The 22,421-nt window shown below is 48.9% G+C and overlaps 1 protein-coding gene across 3 annotated transcripts in view; it reads right to left on the bottom strand.

The window, feature by feature from the left end:
• Positions 1-221: 221 nt before the first annotated feature.
• BICRAL (BICRA like chromatin remodeling complex associated protein) overlaps positions 222-22,421 on the bottom strand; it is an 84,995-nt gene continuing 62,795 nt past the window's right edge. For all 3 annotated transcript variants that reach the window (XM_084752980.1, XM_084752981.1, XM_084752982.1), the window contains 7 exons: positions 13,017-13,122; positions 11,733-11,833; positions 8,742-8,800; positions 7,032-7,177; positions 5,942-6,036; positions 5,249-5,351; positions 222-3,943 (listed from right to left, as the gene is read on the bottom strand). In XM_084752980.1, the coding sequence (XP_084609106.1) occupies positions 3,168-3,943; positions 5,249-5,351; positions 5,942-6,036; positions 7,032-7,177; positions 8,742-8,800; positions 11,733-11,833; positions 13,017-13,122 (1,386 nt within the window). In that variant the 3' untranslated portion in view covers positions 222-3,167. The remainder of the gene's footprint in view (positions 3,944-5,248; positions 5,352-5,941; positions 6,037-7,031; positions 7,178-8,741; positions 8,801-11,732; positions 11,834-13,016; positions 13,123-22,421) is intronic.

Below are 22,421 nucleotides of genomic sequence, written 5' to 3'. Positions count from 1 at the left end.
TAGTGAAGGGCCCATGTGACCAGCAGGGAGGGCCACCTTCACTCATGAGCTCTGTCTCAGGTCACTGAGGAAGCTGGCAGGTTGTGACCCTGTCTCCTCATTGGAGGCTACTTTTTTCAGCGTGTTAACTGTATCTACAGAGAATTCCCACGGAACACTTACCCTCTCCTGGGGACAGGAATCATTCCTAGTTGCAAAATCAAGACAGTCACAGTTACACATTTTCCCAAATCTTTGGCTGTATTGCAATGGTTGTTTCATTGTGTAATCTCCAACTGAACATTTCCTAACCATGGATTAACAATATAGGTACTGACTGGTTTAACAGTATTTATCCAACATAACAAAATAAACTGCAATTTGTTATACTTTTTTTTTTTTACAAAACATTTTATAAATATTTTTACAAAATGTATACAAAGCAATTTCAAGTGAGACATACTATACAAATGAAGGTATTTAAGCAAATAAAGCCCACACCACACTGACAGCGAGTGACCGTCCTCTGAGCCGGCCAGCCTGTGAGGCCTCCCTAATCTAACAGAGTCTACTAAATTCTCCAGAGCTAAAGGATTTCCTTTTCGTAATTGCCAGTTCAAAATTTGCTTCATCTTTAGGCAGTACTTAAGGACACAGAAAATCAATGCGTAATAACAAATTCATACTTTCCCACAACAACAAACATTACAAACAAAGAAAAGAAGAAATGATTTTTGTTACTGAGCACGAATTCTAAAACCCAACTGACTAGTGAGCCTGAAGCAGCGGACGTTGGCCACCAAGGCGGAGCGTTTTCCCTCACTAGCGGGGGCTTGGACGCGAGTGATGACCCATGTGGCATAACCTAATCACAGGGGTAAAATACACTTTGTAATCTTCATTGGCCATTGTCTAGAGTCGTCCCTCCGTTAAAAAGTAAACTTACATACAAGGACACAAAAATTTACAAGTTTCATTTTGGTATGTTAGGCTTTCCATCTGTGGGACCAACGTCAGGGCTTAGAAGCCCTGTAATGTGAAATGTCGGAAAGCTAGGGCTGGGGCTGAAGGGGGAGAAAAGAGGTAACAAATATACATGAGACTTTCCTTATCTCTTAAGAATTCCACTGATTTCCAATAATTAAAGTAATTAATTCATTAGTAGCCATGTGCAGGCCTCCGGGGGCCATCTTGAATTAGCTGGCTATGAGAAGGGGCTGAGGGGAGGCTGTTAAGCCAGGGCAGCAAACAGAGAGTTCTAACTGGCAACCAACGCATCTTTCTAATGTGCTATAATACAAGAAGGAAGTCGGCAACTTGGACATTGGCACAGATTAAAAAAAAAAGGGGGGGTAACTCTAAGGTAGCCCAGATTTTCCTGTTGGCTGGGCTGTGGGGTGGGGGAAGGTCCACTGCTCTCAAAGACTGCCTGTCTCATGGGATGTCTTTATGTAGCGGGCAGAGGGGTAGGAAAGGTACACACAGTTTGCTGTTACTCAAATTTTGTTGGTGTTTTGTTTTTGAGACAGGGGTATGTTGTGTGGCTCAAGCTGGCCTTGAACCCGTGACTCTCCTGCTTCAGCCACCTGACTGCTAGGGTTGCAGGTGTGTGCCAACATGCCTAGATTGTTGCTGTGTTATTTGGGGGGGGGGCGAAAAATCAAAAGCCTTCCTTTCCATTGCAGGCCAATCTGGAAAAGAAAACACTCAACATGATGACCATAGGGACAACTCCATTTGGGGGATGTAATGAGGTGGAAATCAATGGCTCCATCTATACAGCCACGGGGATGAAGGAGGGTGGGGGACACAAGCCCTCACAGTAGCCAAAGAGCCTCCAGGTCCCAGAGGCTCAGGCAGGCGGGAGGTGTGGCGGGCGTGCAAACACACAGCACCAAGACCTGACTTTCCCAGCGATGACGGCTACCAGGACGTGAAGAAAGTGAGGGGCAACAGAAGTGTGCCCTGAGGCAGGCACACAGAGGGGGGATGGGGAGCTCTCTCCAAAACAACATGAGTAAGCACAGAGGAAGGCTCGCTCCTGAACCTCAGGGCCACCTGGGGGTGGGGGGTGGGGGTGGCGCACCGGTCTCCCCTGCAGTGAAGCGCTGGCTGTTCCCTTTGGTTTACTGTGTTTGGGACTGAATGCTGCAGTGTTGACCACCGCTCTCAGAACAGGAAGCGGAAGCCAGGCCGAAGGCCCCTTAAAGAGGAGGTTAAACTGACCAACTACAGCAGTTTTCAAGAGAAAGCGCTTTTGATGCTTGGCTATTCGCTGAGGGAGAGGAGACAAAGAGGTTAAAGGAAACAGATTCGGCCACAGTGAAGAGCACAGAGTATTGTGGACTACCCGGTAATAGACTGCAAGATGTTTAAGTTGTACACACTGAGCCCCTGGGGACTTCAGCAGTCTTTCAAGCTCACTGTCCTTCAACTGGTCCCCACTGTCCCCTGGAGAGCTGTGAGAGTGTCAAGCTGTACACCTGGGACTAAGAACAGAGCATTCCCAGACAGGATTCAACAGGGATGTGCTAAAAACAGAAAAAGAAAGCGTTTTGCTCGAGCAGCCTCACACGAGCTCTTGGAGGTCAGGAGAGAAGGCCTCCAAGGCTCTGCGGCTGTGCAGCGGTCTTAGGCTAGACAGAGCAACTGGCTACCCACTGCTCAGAGGCTGAGCGTGGAGGAGCATCACATGGCCTTCCCTAAAGAACCCCACCCCCCACCCCCAACAAAACCAAGCCACTACTTTGGAGCTGCAGTGAGAAATTCTTTAAAAAAGTAGCTTCTATTAGGCCTGTTTGATTTTTCTTTAATAAGTCTGTTCTTTTGAAATGACTTATGATTGTCAAAATTTTACCCAGGGCCAAGTATACTGTGGTCTCATTGAGTGACACTGCTAAAACAAACCAACCACAAAACAAACAAACCAACAACCACGGCCACAAGCACTTTTCGGAACACTTGAAATGTGTGGGGCCTATCGCACTGCTTTCTAGAGAGGGGTGGTTTGCGAGGGGTCTCCCTGCAGCCACGATGACGTATTGCTCTTCAAAAGAACAGGATCGAGATTAGAAAGAATAACCTGTGATGGAGGGACCAAGCAGGCTGGAGACAGGAGACATTTCCATTTGCTTTGCTGGGAGAAAATGTAACTGGTCCGGGGCGGGGTCTGGGGAGGACGGCTGCTATTAACACTCCAGGATACTATTTACAGCTGCTTCTAAAATGGAGTCCGTTTCTACAACGCCTTCACTGTGGTCCGGGATGAACTTTTCCAGGCAGTTTTCCTGCGAAGCCATTGGAGAAAAGCTGGGGAAGTCCAGGTCCACGGCGCCGCTGGCCGCAGGGTCGCTCTGTGGCCGCCCCTTGAGTTCCAGGATGTTCTTAAAGGTTTTCTCCAGGCTCTTGGTGAGCTGGAGATCCGGCTGGGGCTCGCCTGACCCTTTCATGATGTCTGTGTGTAAAACCTCATTCTTTGGGGAATTCCTCAGGGCTTTGTCCTGGAAGGAGTCGAGGCACGGCATCTCCAGGTGCGAGCTGGCCAGTATGCCCGGGGGCTTGCTCTCAGAGCCATGATCTGGCCTGGGCAAGGTCTTGCGGTGGCCTTCGGGGCCTGGAGAGCACCCGCTGGCCTTGGCGGGGTCTCTCCGGCTGCCCTTGTCCTCAGGCGTACCCCGGTATTGGCCTAAGCCCCCTTTGTCAAATTTCAGTGTTCTACCGTGGCCTTCTGACTTTTTAGAAATGTTTCCCTCCGCAGAGACCACGATGTGGTTAGGCACTAGATGAAACTGGTCATGATTCGTCGCTTCTGCCATGCCTGGCTTGGCTCGGTCTCTGCTTTGGGCCCTGGGTGCCTGATGGAGAGAGCTGGTTTTGCTTCGATGCTGGTCACTCCTGTCAAGTGGTGTCTCGGGTGCAGCCTCGTCAAGTTTGAAGGAACAACAGAAATCGGCCTGAAAACCCTCTGCAAATGAATCAGAAAGAACTTTAGCAGTCAGAGTGAGGACTCGCACCAGACAAAGCCTCTTGGTTAGGAGCAGAGGGCAGTTCTGCTGGCCAGGCTCATTTTCCGGCCTACCCCACAGAGTAACTCCTCCCACAGAAACCCAGAGACAATTTAATGAACGGGCATCTTCTCCAAGTTGCCAAGGCTCTGAGGCCAGCATCCATTAGGAAGCTTAACCCAAAGTTCTGTGCTTGCAGAGGAGGCCCTTACCAGGTGGTGGCAGCGCAGGCCTTTAATTCCAGCACTGGGGAGACAGAGGCAGAGGCAGAGGCACAAGAATGTTAAAAAAAATAAAAGAAAAAAGAAAAAAAGAAAAGAAAAGAAAAGGAAGAAAGAAAGAAAAGAAAAAAAGAAAATGTTTTATTCTCCCCTTCCGACCCCACCAGGGTTTCTCTATGTAGCCTTGGCTGCTCTGGAATTCAATTTTGTAGATCAGGCCGGCCTCGAACTCAGAGATTCTCCCTGCCTCTGCCTCCCCAGAGCTGGGACTAAAATTGTGCGCCACATTTTGTTCTATTTTTAGAAAATACTTTTGAGCTGAGTGTAGTGATTTGGCCTGTAATCCTAATGGAGGCAGAGGCAGGAGGACTGAGCCTTCAGTGCCAGCCTGGGCTGCATGAAACCCTGTCTCGTCTGTCAAGCTCCTGAATAGCTAGTATGTGCCACTTTTTTTCTGTGTATGTGCCCAGGACACTAAACGTGAGGCCTTATGTGGCCTGTGTTCTACCATTACACAAATCCTAACCCAAAACTTTTCTATGTTGTTGTTGTTGTTGTTATTGTTGTTGTTAATTATTATTATTATTATTATTATTATTATTATTATTATTATTATTATTATTATTATTATTATCAGCAGCAGCAGCAGCAGCAGCAGCAGCTTTTCAAGACAGGGTTTCTCTGTGTAGCCCTGGCTGTCCTGGACTCCCTTTGTAAACCAGGCTGGCCTCAATCCTACAGTGATCCACCTGCCTCTGCCTCCTGAGGGCTGGGATTAAAGGTGTGTGCCACCACGCCCAGCTAACTTTTTTATTTTTAATTAATTTTGAAATTAACATTCAAAATCATGGCTTTTGTTGTAACTTTTTTTTCACTTTGTTTTGTTTTCAAGGGTTTCTCTGTGTTAACAGTCCTGGCTGTCATAGACTTACTTTGTAGACCAGGCTGCCTTCTGGACTCAGCAAAAGCTGGCTCTTGCTGAAGCCACTTTGTTGGCGAACTATCACAGCGGTCCTCCCTGACCTGTCCCCTGCTGTTTCTTACCAGGATCTACGAGTGCCAGTCGCTTGTCCCTTGACAGAGAAGCTCTCTCCTCCTGGTTGAACATCCTGTCGATCATCACCATCTCAGCAGAGGGGTTGATCCTCTGAAAAGGAGAGAGAGGCCAGTCAGGCTGGATGCGTCTACTGAGTGAGAACGGCCACTGTGTTTGGATTCTAAATGAAGCAATGAGAGGGGAGTCTGGGTCTAGCTACTCTAGAGGCCCATGGCACACATGTGCCGCACACATAGGATGCTGTTGTTTTAAGACAAGCTCTCATGTAGCCCAGGCTAGCCTCATGCTGCCTCAGCTCCTATTATATGCATTGTAAGTATATGCTGGCATTAGATGCATGAGCAACTACTCCCTCCCATGAGGAGCCCTTCTCAATGACAGAGCTGGTTTTTTAGAGATGTGGTCTTATTGTGCAATTTTGGCTAGCCTCAAATCACTATGTAGACCAGGCTGGGATTAGAGTGTGTGCCACCACACCTGGCAAAGTAGTCTTTTGTGATGGCTCAGAGATGCTATATCAGAAATGGTGGCCAGTGACACCTGGTGCTGCTGTTCCCAGTGGTGGCCTACTATGCAGCTTTCCCCGGGGCCTCGAAGAGCTCTGCTCTGTCAACTATGCTGGGGTGTGGAAGTCCGTGAACCTCTGCCTGGGGGCCGTGCTGGGAAGCAGCACACTTTACCATGGCGTCTTCTAGGAGCAGGAATCTGTATTTGTTCAGCATAGCTTGGGTCCTTTTGAGGAGGTGAGTGGCAACTTCTTCAAATTCATTGTCCACTTTTAAAAAAAAAAAAAAAGGAAAGGAGAAAACAGTAAGAGAGAGTCACCACGGACTGGTCCTCTGTCCCTGAGACAGACAGGATCATCCTTATCTGGAGCAGCTTCCTCTGAGACCAGCCTTCTTCTGTTTATGCATCCTGGAGCTACCCTGTGCCCCTGCACTGTGCGTGGAACCCACTCTGACACAGGCCAGGGAGCACACAGCTGCTGCAGGCAGGCCAGGAGGAGAGCACACGGGGCTGTGTCCTCTGCTGATGGGTGAGTTCCTGAAGCTCTGTCCCTTCCCAGAAGCAGGTGACAGGAAGAGCTGAAGCAGCCAAGACACGACCGTCTGGCTGGGAGGACACACACCTGCCCATGATGCCTTGGAGGTCGTGATGCCTCAAGAAATGTCCCATTTCCCACCTCACCTCTCCCTCAGAATCATCGCAGCGTTTCCTGCTGACTCTGGAAACCATCGCACTGCCCCTCCCAGGAAGCTCCGGTGCCTGAGGAGGTCAGAGGCCCTGGGAGGATCAAGACCAGTGGAGGTGGAGGAAGATGGTATCATGGAGGGCTTGGGGGGAGGGGGGAGCAGGGTGGCATCCAATGCCTACTGCTGGACTTAGAACAGGCACCACAGTGCGTGGGTTGGATCAAGGGCCCCGTCCCTAACCTTGTCAGTTTCCTGAAACTCAGCCAGTGTTTTAGACTTGTCTTGGAACCTTATTTTTGGCCCTGGTACAACAGCAAGGACCAATGTCATGTGCACTGCCAAGTACCTGGTCCAAAGGCATCCCAATTACAGTCAGCTGCCTCAACTGTGCTGCCCTGGGCCAGCAAGGTACTACACTGCACAGCCCCACATGGAATATTAGGACAAGTTGCAGCCTTACTCAAGGGCTGGGGTAGGGGCAGAAAACGAGTAAACACAAAACAAGCTCCGTCTGTGATGAGAAGTTACTCGTCTACCAGGCGGGTGCTATGGGAGGGAGGCAGCTGTGGCCACTCACCTTTCCTCAGGTCTTCCTCTGTGGGCATGGAGCCCTGGCACACGTGGTAGGAGAGCAGTCTCTGCACTGTGTCACTTAGTGATCGGAACTGGCTTTTGTCAGGTGTCACAGCATGGGCTTGGTCCCTCTGTAACTGCTGGAGGATGCTATAAAAGAGAGCAGTGGGTATTCAGGGAAGGTCGTCACATCGAGAAATCAATTAGTCAATGTAACTATTAATAATGCCATTTCTAGCCAGGCGTGGTGGTGCAGGCCTTTAATCCCAGCACTCGGGAGGCAGAGGCAGGAGGATCTCTGTGAGTTCAAGGCCAGCCTGGTCAACAAAGGGAGTCCAGGACAGCCAGGGCTACACAGAGAAACCCTGTCTCAAAAAACAACAAAACAAAAATAACCAAAAAAACAAAAACAAAAACAAAAAACCCAACAACAAAAAACAATGCCATTGCTATAGCACATGGCATTGCATTTTCCACACTTTTATTCTGTGTATTGTTGGACTATGACCCTGACCTCAAAAGCCCAGTTTTTTCCACCAGGCATCAGTATGTGGGTATTTACAGAGACCAGGGCAATGGCTGACCACTGGCTAACAACACTCACACTAACACCACGAACCTGATACAAACTGTACCACTTGGGAGTCTCTGTCTCTAGAGATGCGCATTCTCTTCAAGAACAAAAGAGCGAAGAGGCAGGGGAATCTCTAAGGGTTTTGTTTTGTTTTGTTTTGTTTTGTTTTGAGAGAGGGTTTATCTGTGTAAGGCTGTCCTGGAACTTTGTAGACCAGGTTGGCTTCGAACTCACAGAGATTCACCTGCCTCTCCTCCCGCAATGCTGGGATTACAGGCATGTGCCACCACGCCTGGCCACGGGATCTCTGAGTTTTAGGACAGCCAGGTCTACACAGGGAAACCCTGTATGGAAAAACATATCTGACCCATTTACAGGTCCTGAAGAGAGCAAATTGTAGGAAGAGATTTTCAAAGTAAATCAGTCTTTCCCCCCCCTTCCGCCCCCCCCCACCTCTCTCCCCCTCTCTCCCCCTGTCTCCCCCCGACCCCCGCTTCTTTTCCTTAAAAAAAAAAAAAGGACTGGAGAGATGACTCAAAGGTAAAGAGCATTGTCTGTTCTTCCAGAGGTCCTGAGTTTCCAGCTACCACATGGGGGCTCACAACCATCTATAATGTGATCTGATGCCCTCTTCTGGCCTGCAGATATATATGAAGGCAGAGCACTGTATACAGAATAATAAACAAATAAATAAATCTTTTTTAAAAAGTGTCTTGAGAACAGGTCTCACTATGTAGTGCTGGCCAGTCTGGAGCTCACTATGTTACCAGGCTGGCCTCAAGTTCACAGAGATCTGCCTGCCAAGTGCTGGGATTAAAGGCATATGTCATTCAAAGCACATTTATTTTTTGTTTGTTATTTTGTTTTTGTTTTTTGAGATAGGGTTTCTCTGTGTAGCCTTGGCTGTCCTAGACTCACTTTGTAGACCAGGCTGGCCTCGGACTCCAGCAATCAGCCTGCCTCTGCGTCCCAAGTGCTGGGATTAAAGGTGTGCGCCACCACGCCCAGCCTTCAAAGCATATTTTTAAAAAGACTAACAAACTCAACCATTGTAACGAAGGTGTGTGGTGCACTCAGTGAAACAAGAGACTCTGAGGACAAAAAAAAAAAATTAATTTTTCCTTTCAAAGTATAACTTACAAAGCTCCTTTAGTCAGCTGTTTCGCAGCAGGCCTTTTCTGTCCCGAATGACTGTCCACCTAATGATGAAACACAGAAAAAAAAAATCACAAAATACAGTTATAGATAAAGGTTGCCAAGATCCAAGTGTTTCCTGTTATCTATCAACAAAATAAGACTGTTAAAATGTGTCCCACGCCAATGCTACACAGACAAACCATGTTTCAAAAAAGCAAAACAAAAATGTGTCCCGCTAAAATCCAAACAAGCAAGCACGGCCAACTTCCATGGAGCAAAGGGACTGGGACTAAGTCTACAGAGAGCTTGGTAGCAGTTTCTTTCTTTCTTTCTTTCTTTTATTATATTTAAATGTTTAATTTCATGTGCGTTGGTGTCTTTCCTGCATGTGATCTGTGTGAGCGTGTCAGATCCCCTGGAACTGGAGTTAGAGACAGTTGTGAGCTGCCGTGTGGGGGCTTGGAATTGAACCCTGGGTCTTCTGGAAGAGTAGTCAGTGCGCTTAACTGCTGAGCAATCTCTCTAGCATCCTGGTTTTTTTTTTTTTTTTTTTTTTTTTTGGTTTTTGGTTTTTGGAGACAGGGTCTCTCTGTAGCCTTGGCTGTCCTGGACTCACTTTGTAGACCAGGCTGGCCTCGAACTCACAGTGATCCGCCCGCCTCTGCCTCCCAAGTGCTGGGATTAAAGGCGTGCGCCACCACGCCCAGCTGCATCCTGGTTTTATATATATATATATATATATATTAATTAATTTATTAATATTACATCTCAATTGTTATCCCATCCTTTGTATCCTCTCTCCCTCCCATTTCCCCCTTACTCACCTCCCTTATGACTGTGACTGAGGGGGACTTCCTCCCCCTGTATATGCTCATAAGGTATAGCATCCTGGTTTTTTGTTTTTGTTTTTGAGACAGGGTTTCTCTGGGGAGGCCATCTTGGAACTAGCTTTGTTGACCAGGCTGGCCTCGAACCCACAGAGACCTGCCAGTTTCTGCCTGTGTTCAGATTAAAGGTGTTTGACTAGTAACTTTCATTAATCAGCAAATTTAGGAGAAGAAACTAAGGTCTTAGAAAGCTAAGCACAAAGTGGCTTTCCTTTCTTTTTAAGACTAGTAGTTTGAATGCCTTCAGGTTTTATACAGTACAAAGCTGGATGAAAAGACTGCACAAGCCAGGTGTGGTAGCACACGCCTTTAATCCCACACTCAGGAGTCAGAGGCAGGTGGATCACTGTGAGTTCGAGGCCAGCCTGGTCTACAAAATGAATCCAGGACAGCCAAGGCTACACAGAGCAACCCTGTCTCGAAAAAACAAAAACAAACAAACAAAAAGACTACATAAGTGGCCTATTTCATGCATTCCTAACTGGTCCTCACTCAAAAACAAAAACAAACAAAAATCCCATTACCATAAACAGACCCACTTTGTTTTTTGGAGTCCGGGTCCTGTCTTGCTATGTACCCCTGGCTGTCCTGGAACTCATTATGTAGATCAGGCTGGTCACAATTTGTGGACAGAACTACTTCTGACATGGTGACTGTCTGCTTTGGTTTTTCCTTGTGTAGTGCTGGGGACTGAACTCTGGGCCTGTGCATGTCAGACAAAGGCTAACAACGGAGTCATGTGATGGTTATTATGGACTGTCAAACTGAGAGGACCTAGACTAGGAAAGAAACCCCTGGGCACACCTGCGAGGGAGCGAGTAGACCCAGTCAGGGGGAAAGAGCTACCCGGAGGGTGTACGGAACCCTGCAGCAGCCTGGGCTCCGGGACTGAGGAATGAGGCCTCGAGCTGAGCACTGGCAGGCCCGGGGCTTCCTTCCTGCCTGCAGCTCTGCCAGCAGCTTCAGGCCTGCTGCTGTGACTTCGCTGCCATGCACAGCTGTGAAGAACTTCCTTCCTTAAGTTGCTTTTCTCAAGTATTTTGTCCAAGCAATAAAAAAGGCTCTACAATCCCCAACCCTATGAGTGCAGCTTTTTAAGTGTCTAGCACAGGTTGACTACTGGGTGTGTGTGTGTGTGTGTGTGTGTGTGTGTGTGTGTGTGTGTGTGTGTGTGTGTGTGTGTGTGTGTGTGTATGTGTGTATGCATGCATCTGTTTGTGTATGTGTCTGTGTGCATGCATGTGTATATGTGTCTGTGTGTGTCTCTCTGTGTGTAGCACTATTGGGGATCAGTCCCAAGGGCTTGTACAGACTAGGCAACTGCGTTACAACTCAGCTTTAGCCCCATTCTAGTGTCCTTTCTGTTGCTGTGGTAAGACCTCCGACCAAAAGCAAATCAGGGGAGAAAAGGGTTTTTCTAGCTTAGACTCTCAGGTCACAGTCCATCACTGATGTAAGACAGGAGAGGAGCTAACAGAAGTCATGAGAGGACACTGCTTGCTGGTTTGTTCTCTGGCTCACTTCAATCACTTACTCAGGCTTAGCTTTCTTAAACAGCCCAGGTTCACCTGTTCAAAAGGCCCTCTGTCAAATATGGCAAGCAAGACGATCCCTTACAGACACTCCCCCAGGCCAATCTGATCCAGGGAATTCCTCAGTCAAGGCTTTCCTCACAGACGACCCTAAGCTGTGTCAAGCTGACAAAGCTAGCTAGGGCAGCTCACCCAGAAAGCGCATATTCTCCCCCCCCCCCTCTCTCTCTCTCTCTCTCACACACACACACACACACACACACACACACACACACACACACACACACACACACACACACACTTCTGCACAGTAGGCAAGTGTTCCACAACACCCCAGCCCTTACTACGATGGATTCATGAGGGACCAGAAACATATGAGGAATAGCTGGGAAAGAGTCATCCTGGAACCATGAATGCAGCCTCCTGGGAAGGTCTGTAGCGTCTGTATTGTCGCATGCACTTGAAGACAGACGGGCAGTGCGCGCAGGGCTGGACACCAACCACACAGTCTCTTATGACTGCACATTCATTCAGTTAAAGTCATGAAGGGCAGCTGCAAACATACGGTGTCCTACCTGCACAGATGTCTGGCTAGGGGATGATCCAACTGAGGTCTCCTGCTGTGGCTGTGCGGTCCCCAGGGACAAGGGCATAATTTTGCTTCCGGAATCCTGTCCTATTAGAACGAACATAGAAGACAGTGCTTGTCAGAGTCAGTGAGGCCCAGCACGTACATTCTGACAGGGACTTCTTTCTTTTCTTTTCCTTTCTGAGACAGGGTCTCACTACGGAGCCCTGGCTGGCCTGGAACTTGCTAAGTAGACCAGGCTAGCTTTGAATTTAGGGAGATCAGCCTGCTTTTGCCTCCACAGTGCTGGGATGGAAGAAGTGGACCAACACACCCGCCTGAAAGGGCGTTCTTGGTGACTAGCTGTGGGAAGGGAGCAGGGGACACTCTGGTCTATGAGGTATGGAGGCAGAGGCAGGCACTATCCAACTTTGTGTAGGTAGTGAACAGAACTGCAAACGCTATAGTTTTCAGCTCTCTGTGGTCTGAGAGAGAGGCAGCAGTGGAGGCTGTCAGCACCTCAGAGCTCCAAAATCCAGGCGCAGGAGGCACAGAGAGGGAACTGACAAGGGATGTTCCGGTTCCTGTTCTATTTTGACCTGGTAGTGAGCTGGTAACAGTAGCTGCTGTGTAAGTACAGTGTTAGGCCCAAGGCTGTCTGTACTTTCATCATGAACAGAGATGAGCGGGTGTGACGCCCTGAACACAGGGTACAGCTACAGGTTTCCAGTCTGCGGAGCGGTGCTTCTAAACCCACGTGCACACAGCGGCACGAGGCTAGTTAGCTACAGCGTTGTGTGTCTTGTCAAACTAGAGCTCATCACTTCTCAGAAGCACTTTTTTTTTGGACATAATTTGTTTGTTTTGGCTTTTCGAGACAGGGTCTCTCGGTGTTAGCCTTGGCTGTCCTGTACTCACTTTGTGGACCAGGCTGGCCTCCAACTCACAGCGATCTGCCTGCCTCGGCCTTCCGAGTGCTGGCATTAAAGGTGTGCCCCACCACGCCCAGCCCTTTTTGACATAATTTAATGTGTCCTAATGCAGAAGTGCTGTTTTCTTTCTCAGCGGTAGGCTTAGGTGAGCTACCGCACAGCAGACAGTACCTGCCACTGCATGGACACACTTTATCCTTTTGAATGGGTAGGGGACAGAGAGAAGGAATTGTCAGGGAGAATTCAGAGGTCAGGCAAGACTTGGGAAGAGAGACTTGGTGAAGACAGAGGAAGGTGAGATCACACTCCAGGGATGGGGATGATGGGCAGACTGCTGGGACTCCCGCATGGATCCTGACCTGGCAGTGCTGTGTTTAAGAGCCCAGGGATCTGTGATTGCCTCAGGCCGTCTGTGGTCTTGGCTGTGGGAATGGGGGAGGGCTGGTTCAAACACTTTTTCTGAGCCTGTAGAAGGAAGAAGCAAGAAGAATGTTAATTCACTGTTTTAAGTGGGAGCAGATCTTTTTTTTTTTTTTTTTTGAATTTTTAAGACTTTATTTTATGTATATGAGTGTTCTGTCTTCGTGCACACCAGCAGAGGGCATCAGATTCCATTACAGATGGTTGTGAGCCACCATGTGGTTGCTGGGAATTGAACTCAGGACCCCTGGAAAGTCAGGCGGTGCTCTTAACCCTGAACCATCTCTCCAGCCCCATGGAACAGATTTTTGTTGTTGTTTTGTTTTGTTTTTCGAGACAGGGTTTCTCTGTGTAGCCTTGGCTGTCCTGGACTCCCTTTGTAGACCAGGCTGGCCTCGAACTCACAGTGATCACCTCCCTCTGCCTCCCGAGTGCTGGGATTAAAGGTGTGCACCACCACCACCTGGCTTGATTACTTTTTTAAAGGTTTATTTCATGTGTGTGAGTGCTTCGCCTATCTACAAGTAGGTATAGTGTACCACACATGTTCCTGGTGACCGAAGAGGCCAAAAGAAGACATCAGACCCTTTGGAATTGGGAGTTATAGATGGTTGCGAGCCACTGTGAAAGTGCCATGAACTAAACCTGGGTGCTTTGCAGGTTCAACAAGTGCTTTCAACTCTTGAGCCAACTTTCCAGGCCCAATAGTTTACTTTAAAATGCCAAACAAGCCATTGGAGGTGTGGAATGCCTTTTATCAGAGTAAGAGGCAGAGGCAGGTGGGTCTCTGTGAGTTCCCAGACAGCCAGGGCTCCATAAAAACACCTTGTCTCAGAAAATAAAACAAATGCCAGACAATCTTTTCTTTTTTCAAGATTTATTGTTTATTTTTGTCTTTGTGTAACAGCCCTCCCTGGCTGTTCAGGAACTCTCATTGATGACCAGGCAGGCCTCCAACTCACAGAGATCCAGATCCCACCTGCCTCAGCCTCCTGAGTGCTGGGACTAAAGGCATGCGCCACCACACCCAGCTTCAGTGACTTTTTAAAAAAGGTTGACTTAAATTTTTCCCTGCCTGCATTTGCTGCTATTGTTTGTTTTTATTTTTGGTTGTGAGCCTAGCCTTTAAAGGTTGAGTCATCTCTCCAGCCCTACTGTTTATTTATTTATTTATTTTCCTTTTTTGTTTGTTTGTTCGTTTGTTATCCCTGAGACAGGGTCTCTCTGTGTTAGCATTGGCTGTTCTGGACTCGCTTTGTAGACCAGGCTGGCCTCAAAACTCACAGCGATCGGCCTGCTCTGCCTCCCGAGTGCTGGGATTAAAGTGCGGGGACCACACCCGGCCCCCTATTGTTTATTTTTAAATGATGTGTCTGTATGTATGTACTTGAGAGTGCATGTGCCTGCAGAGTCTAGAAGAGGGCGACAGGTCCCTTGGAGATGAAGCTACAGGCAGTTGTGAGCCACAGAACACTGCTTTTGGGTATCAAACTCAGGTCCTCTGCAAGAGCAGTGCCTGCTCTTAACCACTGAGCCTCTCTCCAGCCCCTTGAGCAAATGCCTTAAAGTCAACTTGGCGTCACTTCCAGTTAGTTATTACAGAATAAATATCACATTGGGAGAGTGTCGCAGGATATCCTTTAAGATCTATAAGCTCATGGAATTTTTTCTTTCTCTTTTTATAGGGTGGGGTGTGGGGGCGGGGCTTTGCTAGGCATCCTTTGGCTGGCCTGGTACTCATTATGTAGACCAGGCTGGTTTGGAATTCGGTGATGTGTCTGCCTCTGCCTGGAGAGCTTGGATTAAATGCACCTGGCCAATTAGAAAGAGAGAAGAAAAGAAAAAGAAGAAGTTCGCAATACTGTAAAGAACTGAATCAATGCAGTGGACCCCTTTCAAGAACAATGATGAGCCGGGCGTGGTGGCACACACCTTTAATCCCAGCACTCGCGAGGCAGAGGCAGGTGGATCGCTGTGAGTTCGAGGCCAGCCTGGTCTACAAAGTGAGTCCAGGACAGTCAAGGATACACAGAGAAACCCTGTCTCGAAAAAAAAAGGGGGGGGGGGCTGGAGAGATGGCTCAGTGGTTAAGAGCACTGACTGCTCTTCCAGAGGTTCTGAGTTCAATACCCAGCAACTGCATGGTGGCTCACAACTATAATGTGATCTGATGCCCTCTTCTGGCCTACAGGGGTACAAGCAGACAGAACACTGTATACATAATAAATCTTTGAAAAGAAAAGAAAAACAAAACTTAACGTTTAAACTGTGTGTCCCTCCCTTCCTCCTTTGCTTAGGACTGTACCCAAGGGTCTGACTACTGCTAGGCATGTGCCCTCCATTTTGAACCAAAGGTTTTACTAGATTATTCAAGCTGACTGCATGTACTATGCAGCCCAGGCAGGCCCTGGGACACTTGATCCTTCTGCCTCAGCTTTATAGGTATGTGCCATCAGGCCCAGCTTTCTTTCTTTGGGGGTACTGTGGTTTGAACCCAGGTCCTCACACATGCACACATGCTGGGCAAGTGCTATGCCACTGAGCTATATTCCCACTTCTTTTTTTTTTTTTTTAATCCTTTAACTATCACAGTGGGACAGACTGCATCCTTGAGGACCAGACCACTTGCCTTGACTGCTGTGCTATGGGGCAGGGCCACACTGGCAGTGATCTCTCGGCTGGAGATCTGATGTGGCCCCTACATTAGATGTTTAATTTTATTGTTTATCTGTTTGTTTTTATTTTTCTAAGAGAGGGTCTCTTTATTATGTAGTTTTGGCTGTCCTGGAACTCACTCTGTAGACCAGGCTGGCCTTGAAATCAGAGATCTGCCTGCCTCTGCCTCCCCAAGTGCTGGGATGAAAGGCCTGTGCCACCACTGCTGTACTGGGAAGCCTTGCTGCTAAGGTCTTAGTCTGCCGTGTGCACACAGCCCTGAGTTTGGTGAAAAATGGAGGACTCTCTTAGTCAGTGAGGCTTCCTCTTCCCTGCCTGGAATCTTGGACCCCAAACCCTCTGCCTAAGGAACGTCCATAGTCCTTAGGGACACTGTAGGCCCAATTTCCTTTCTCCCAATAAAAACCCGGTCAGCAAGCACCCAGGAATTCTGGAATGCCTCCCCATGTAAATGAGGCATTTCGCCCTTCAGCCAATGACCTCTGCCCACCCTGGAGATCCCTACCTCCTCCCCAAAGTTCTATATAACTCAGTCACCCCAAATAAAATTGATCTGCCTCCCTGAAGCTGGCCCTGGAAGGTCATTTTCCTTTCTGCTTAGAAACCACTAAATCCCCAGTTCATCACTTCTGCTCTCTTGTCCCCGAGAATCAGTAGCCCCAGGACAAGGGAGAGCCACATGGCTGGGTCCCATTTCATGCCAGCAGGAGGGAGGCAGAGGCAGGTGGATCCCTGTCATCTCCTGAATGTGAGCCTGCTATACTACAAGTGACCCCCAAGTCTCCTCAGGATGGATGGAGCACTGCTGCAAGGACGCTGGCATGCAGGCTTACTCATTTCTTTTTCTTTTTCTTTTTTTTTTTTTGAGATTAAACTATGATTACATCCTTCTCTCTCTCCAGTCCCTCCCATGCACCTGCCTCCTTGGTCCTTCTCAGCTTCGCGGCATCCGCACTCCCCCCCCCCCCCCCCCCCCGTTTGTTCCCTGTGGGCGGCCAGCTTTCGGTTGAGCATGCGTTCTCAGCTTCCTGCCATGCCTATCGCTGCCCCGCCTCCCAGCCATGCGGACCCTGATAATGCAACTGTAAGTCTAAATATAAATAAACTCTCCCTCCTGCAACCCTGCCCTGGTCATGGTATCTACCACAGCAGCAGAGAAGTGACTAATACAGTCAGTGTGACTGAGTGAGCCGAGTTCCAGGTGTGAAAGCCTGAGCTGTCAGAATGAACGCCCTCACACAGGCTCAAAGATCTAGGTACTTGGTCACCAGGGAGGGCTGCTATTTGAAAAGACTAGGAAGCAGGGCCTTAGCCAGGCTTGGTGACACATGCCTTTAATGTCAGCACCTGGGAGGAAGAGGCAGGGGGTTTTCCGTGAGCTGCACAGCTGTGTGGTATATGCACACAAATGCAGTGTATATGGCTGTCCACATCCTCAGAGGTGCCCTTTCCATCGCTCTCTGCCTATTGCTTCAAGGCTGCATTTTCTAGTCCTCTAGTCTCCGCCCCTTGATGTCACAGCATGTGCTGGACACTGGGCTCCTTACTGGGGACTGACTGAGACTCCAAACACCAGTCCTCATTTTTGCACAGCAAGTACTCAGCTGCTGGGCCATCTCTTGAGCCCTTCTGTTTTTCTGTATAGCCCAGGCTGGCCTTGAACTCACAGCAGAACTCTGCCTCAGTCTCCTGAGTGCTGGGGTTTCTGGAATGAGCTACCATACCTGCTTCAGTCTCCTGCAATGTGATTCTGCACTGCACAGCCGCCCAGGAGCTAACCCCACACAGGCCCACTCTTCTGTGCACTGTTTCTGGGTCCACGTGGCTAGGCTAAGCTTACCATCTCCACCCCCAGACTGCTGGCCTAGCCATATGTGCCGACCGACTGCCGGCCTAGCCATATGTGCTGATGGCTCTGGCCTGGCTGGCTTTCCTTCTCTAGCTATACCCTCCTCTTGCTCCATCCCAGGCACTTTGAAGACCTCAATTACAATTTACATGATACTCAATCAATCCCACTGGAGCCCACACTTAAGTCCTCACACTTTATGGCTGTTTAACGCCAACTGTCTTCTGCTTCCTCAGATCTTAGGAGCACATCTGAAACTCAGCAATGTCCTTTAGAAGTAAAAATGCTCCATTTCAGGCGGGCATGGTGGCGCACGCCTTTAATTCCAGCACTCGAGGCCAGCCTGGTCTACAAAGCAGTCCAGGATAGACAGTGCTGTTACACAGAGAAACCCTGTCTTGGAAAACAAAAACAAAGAAACAAACAAACAAACAAACCAAGCTCCATTTCTGAGTGTCCCTTGTGTCATCCTTATTCCTCCACCACGGCAGCCAAGCACAAGTTCCAGCTTCATTGCTTCAAATCCATGTATTTCCCGCCACGTCCCCAAGGCTGGCATAGGTCTCCACTATTTCACCTTTAGGGTAACACATTGGCTCTTGTTTGTTTTTTGAGGCAGGGTCTCACATAGCCCATGGTGGCTTCAAACTTGCTTTGTAGCTGAGGTTAACCTTGAACTCCTGATCTGGTCTTTACCTGCCAACTCCCAAGTGCCTGGACCACATATAGTGTGTGCCCATGCCTGACCTATGACACTGGCCTTTTGTTTGTTGGTTTTTCAGACAGGTTGATATGGAACTCACTATGTAGACCAGGCTGGCTTCAAACTCTACAACATTCCACCTGGCCCTGCTCCCCAGTGCGGGGATGAAAGGCATGTGCCTGGGACCACATGGCTCTTCCCATGTTGCCTGAGACCCACAGGTGCCTCACCATCGCACGCCTTTCCCACCCACATCCTCCTCACATCAGGTGGACCTGCTTTCCTCTCCCCATGGCATGTGCCATCTTCTCTCCCAGGCTTTCCATTTGTGATTTCTCCTTTCTGGAACATTCTCCACTTAGATCCTCTGTCCTACTAACCCTTCCTTCCCTTTACAAGGTCAAAGTTCAGCAGCAAGCAGGTAAAGGCTCCCGTCCTAAGCCTGACAAACTGCATATTGTCCCTGGGACCCATTTAAGGAAGAAGAGAACCAACTCTGCATGCCTGCTGACATGTACACTCTCCAAAAACACACCAACAGTGAAAGGTCTCAGGTCAGTCAGCTCTGTCTGCTTGTGCTGCCCAGTCCTGCCACATGTCCACTGGAAATAGTGCACGTAAACACTGGCTTCTCTGTGTTCCTGTAACAGGGTTTTGTGTTCCAGGGACTGACGTGTGGCAGTATTCAGTGCTGAGCGAATGATCAGAGAAAACACACAGCAGCACAGACTGGGGTCACATACTTAGTGGTCAGTACAAATGAAAAGAAAAACAGACAGACCAGGGAGGCAACTAAGGGAGCCTCTGAACATCTAGGCGTTTGAGTAGGAGCCGTAAGGAGGGGAGACTGAAGAAACAGGATGGAAAAGGGCGGGTCATGAACCCCACCAGGCTAGGTTCAAAAGTACCATGTGCCTGGCCTGTTCAGGAGGCCATAGGAGCGCAGAGACCCTGTGTGCAGGCCAGCGATGTGTGCTTCCTCCTAGGAGGGGAGCTCCCAGAGGACCTGGCTCAGGTCACAGGGCAAATGCTTCAGGGGGGGTTAGTGTGAGGGAGAGGCTGAAAGTACATCAGTCACCCTGACAGGAAACACGTGTCTAATGAGGTGACATTAGGGCTGTAATGGGCTGTGCAAATGGGCTAGCCCTGTGCCCTACAGCCTGAGCTGCACCTTAGCGTCACTTGGGGAGCCTTTGGAAAATGCGGTGCCTAGCTCCTTGCTCCAGGTTGTTTACATCAGCATTTATGGGGATAAGGTCCAGGCACCCACATTTTTTTGAAGCTCCCCAAATGGCTATTGTGCAGCTGAGCTCCTCATCTCCCAGATGAGAGAACTGAAGACAGCTTAGACGGACCACAAGCCACTTGCTGACGGCAGAGGCAAGGATGACTGGCTGCGCTTCCTCACCCACCCCTGGGCTGTGGACTGCCACGGCTGTTCTGTGTGCAGCTCCAAGGAAAAACTTAAAAGTAAGTTGCTCAAGTCCCGGCACCGTCTTGATTACTGTCAGTATTTCCATCACTCATGGGGAGATCGTTGGAGATATTTTCAAAGAAGGATTTAAGGTCGGGTGCGATGCTTCACTTTTTACCACTGGGGGAGCAGGGCAGACGGATCTCTGTGAGTTCCAGCCAAGCCACAGCCACGGAGTGGCAGACCCGGCTTCAAAAAAGTTTTTTATAGGACTTAATAACTTATTAAAAGTATAGGCTTTATACTAGGCGTGGTGGTGCACGCCTTTAATCCTAGCACTTGGGAGGCAGAGGCAAGTGGATCGCTGTGAGTTCGAGGCCAGCCTGGTTTACAAAGTGAGTCCAGGACAGCCAAGGCTAACAAAGAGAGGCCCTGACTCAAAAAAAAAAAAAAAAAAAAAAAGTACAGGAGAAGAAAGCAAGTCCATCTAGCTACATATCCGCAAACACAGCAAGACAGGGAGGGCAGGGGACCGGAGAGGATGTATGCTGGCTCATGGCTCTCAAGGAATTTTAAATCTACTCCATCTTTTGGAGCACTGAAGAGACTTGGGCCTAATACAGTCTTTGTTTGATGCCCTCAATTCTCATAAAAACCACCTGGTTTAATCACTGAGTTTAAATTTTGATCCATTCACAAGCTAGTATAAAGCCTGGTATTACTTTTGGCTTTAAGGCTTCAGTTCATGGGGCTCTGTGGAGCGCTCTGAGGCAAGGCGTTCCCAACCAAGCCTACAAAATGACAAGTGCCCAGAGACTGCAGCTGTCAAAGGCAGGGGACCCAGTCCCAGTGGCTCCCACAGTTTAGCTCAGGACAAGGTGAGCATCGGCAGGAAGACAAGAACAGCAGGTACAAAGGAAGGCGACGTTTTCAGATCGCACACTAGACTGCTGGATTAGCTTCTGAAGAGCCAAGGGGGGGGACGGGGGGAGGTACAGATGGACAGGGTGGGGTGGGGTGGCAGGCAGCCAAGGGTGAGACAGAGTGGGGAGGTACAGATGGACAGGGAAGGGCAGCCAAAGGGGGGGCAGGGTGGAGAGGTACAGATGGACAGAGGCAGCCAAAGGGGGGACAGAGTGGAGAGGTACAGATGGACAGAGGCAGCCAAAGGGGGGACAGAGTGGGGAGGTACAGATGGACAGAGGCAGCCAAAGGGGGGACAGGGTGGGGAGGGACAGATGGACAGAAGAGGGCAGCCAAGGGGGGGGGACAGGGTGGGGAGGGACAGAGTGGGAGGTACACATGAATGGGGCAGCCACAAGATCATTTGGGCCACAGTCAACAGCTGACTGAAGATTCAAGCTCATTTCAATGTTTTATCTACTTTGTTTAAGGACTTTTCCCCCCTAAGATTTATTTATTTGATCTATTATGTATACAATACTCTGTCTGCATGTACACCTGCATGCCAGAAAGAGGACACCAGGTGTTTGCGAGCCACCATGTGGTTGCTGGGAATTGAACTCAGAACCTCTGGAAGAACAGTCAGTGCTTAAGATTTATTTACTTATTTAGTCATTTACTTATTAAGTATAGTGGTTTGCCTGCATGTATGCCTGCCTGCCAGAAGAGGGCACCAAACTGCATTACAGATTGTTGTGAGCCACCACGTGGTTGCTGGGAATTGAACTCAAGACCTTAGGAAGAGCAGGCAGTACTCAAAACGTCTGAGCTATCTCTCCAGCCCCAAGGACTTATTTTTTTATATTTGTTAGGGGATGGGGCACACATGCCACAGTGTGTATGTGGCAATCAGAGGACAACTGTGAGAATGGGTTCACTCTTTCCAGGGATTGAACTCAGGATTAGCAGCAAGCACCATACTTTCTCAGTCATCCTGGAGGCCCTTAAGACTTTTTTTTTTGCTTTTTGTTTTTTTGAGACAGGGTTTCTCTGTGTAGCCTTGGCTGTCCTGGACTGGCTTTGTAGACCAGGCTGGCCTGGAACTCACAGTGATCGCCTGCCTCTGCCTCCCAAGTGCTGGAATTAAAGGCGTGCGCCACCACACCCGGCTCACAGCAAGTATTCTTAACCATTGGGATTAAAAGTAAAAGTATTTTCTGATTGAACTCTGAATGAAAATCTATTGTAAAGAGCATTAATGTCTTATTTATTTTTACTTTCTGTGCACTGGTGTTTTGCCTGCATGTATGTCTGTGTGAGGGTGTCAGATCTTGGAGTTACAGACAATTGTGAGCTGCCATGTGGGTGCTGGGAACTGAACCAGAGTCCTCTGGAAGAGCAGTCAGTGCTCTTAACCACTGAGCCATCTCTCCAGCCCCAAATTAGTGTCTTGACTCAAAGAAATCTAACATTGACAGCACTGAATCTTTCGGGTGACAGTGACAACATGGGATGGCACGAAGGCCGTGTTTTGAAGACATTACAGGCATACTGTCACAATGTTTGTAAAGGACTTTGAAAAGGTTCAGATGAAAATGTGTGCTGTGCTGTGCATACCATACAGGTACACATGGACACTTAGAACAACTAGACACATAATGCCAGAGAGGCCACGGGCGGCAGCAGGTGAACGGTTTATTGTAGCCTCCCAGCTTCCCAGCTCTGCATTATAGAGAGTGGGCAGGAGCCTCAGCCCAGGCTGCACGGGACCCCCATAAGCAAGGAGTAGCTGGGGAGCA

Source organism: Acomys minous (genome assembly GCF_964271855.1).
Source record: "Acomys minous genome assembly, chromosome: 13".
Lineage (NCBI taxonomy): Eukaryota > Metazoa > Chordata > Mammalia > Rodentia > Muridae > Acomys > Acomys minous.
The sequence above is the reverse complement of the archived record's forward strand: the minus strand, read 5'-3'. Positions and strand labels throughout refer to the sequence as shown.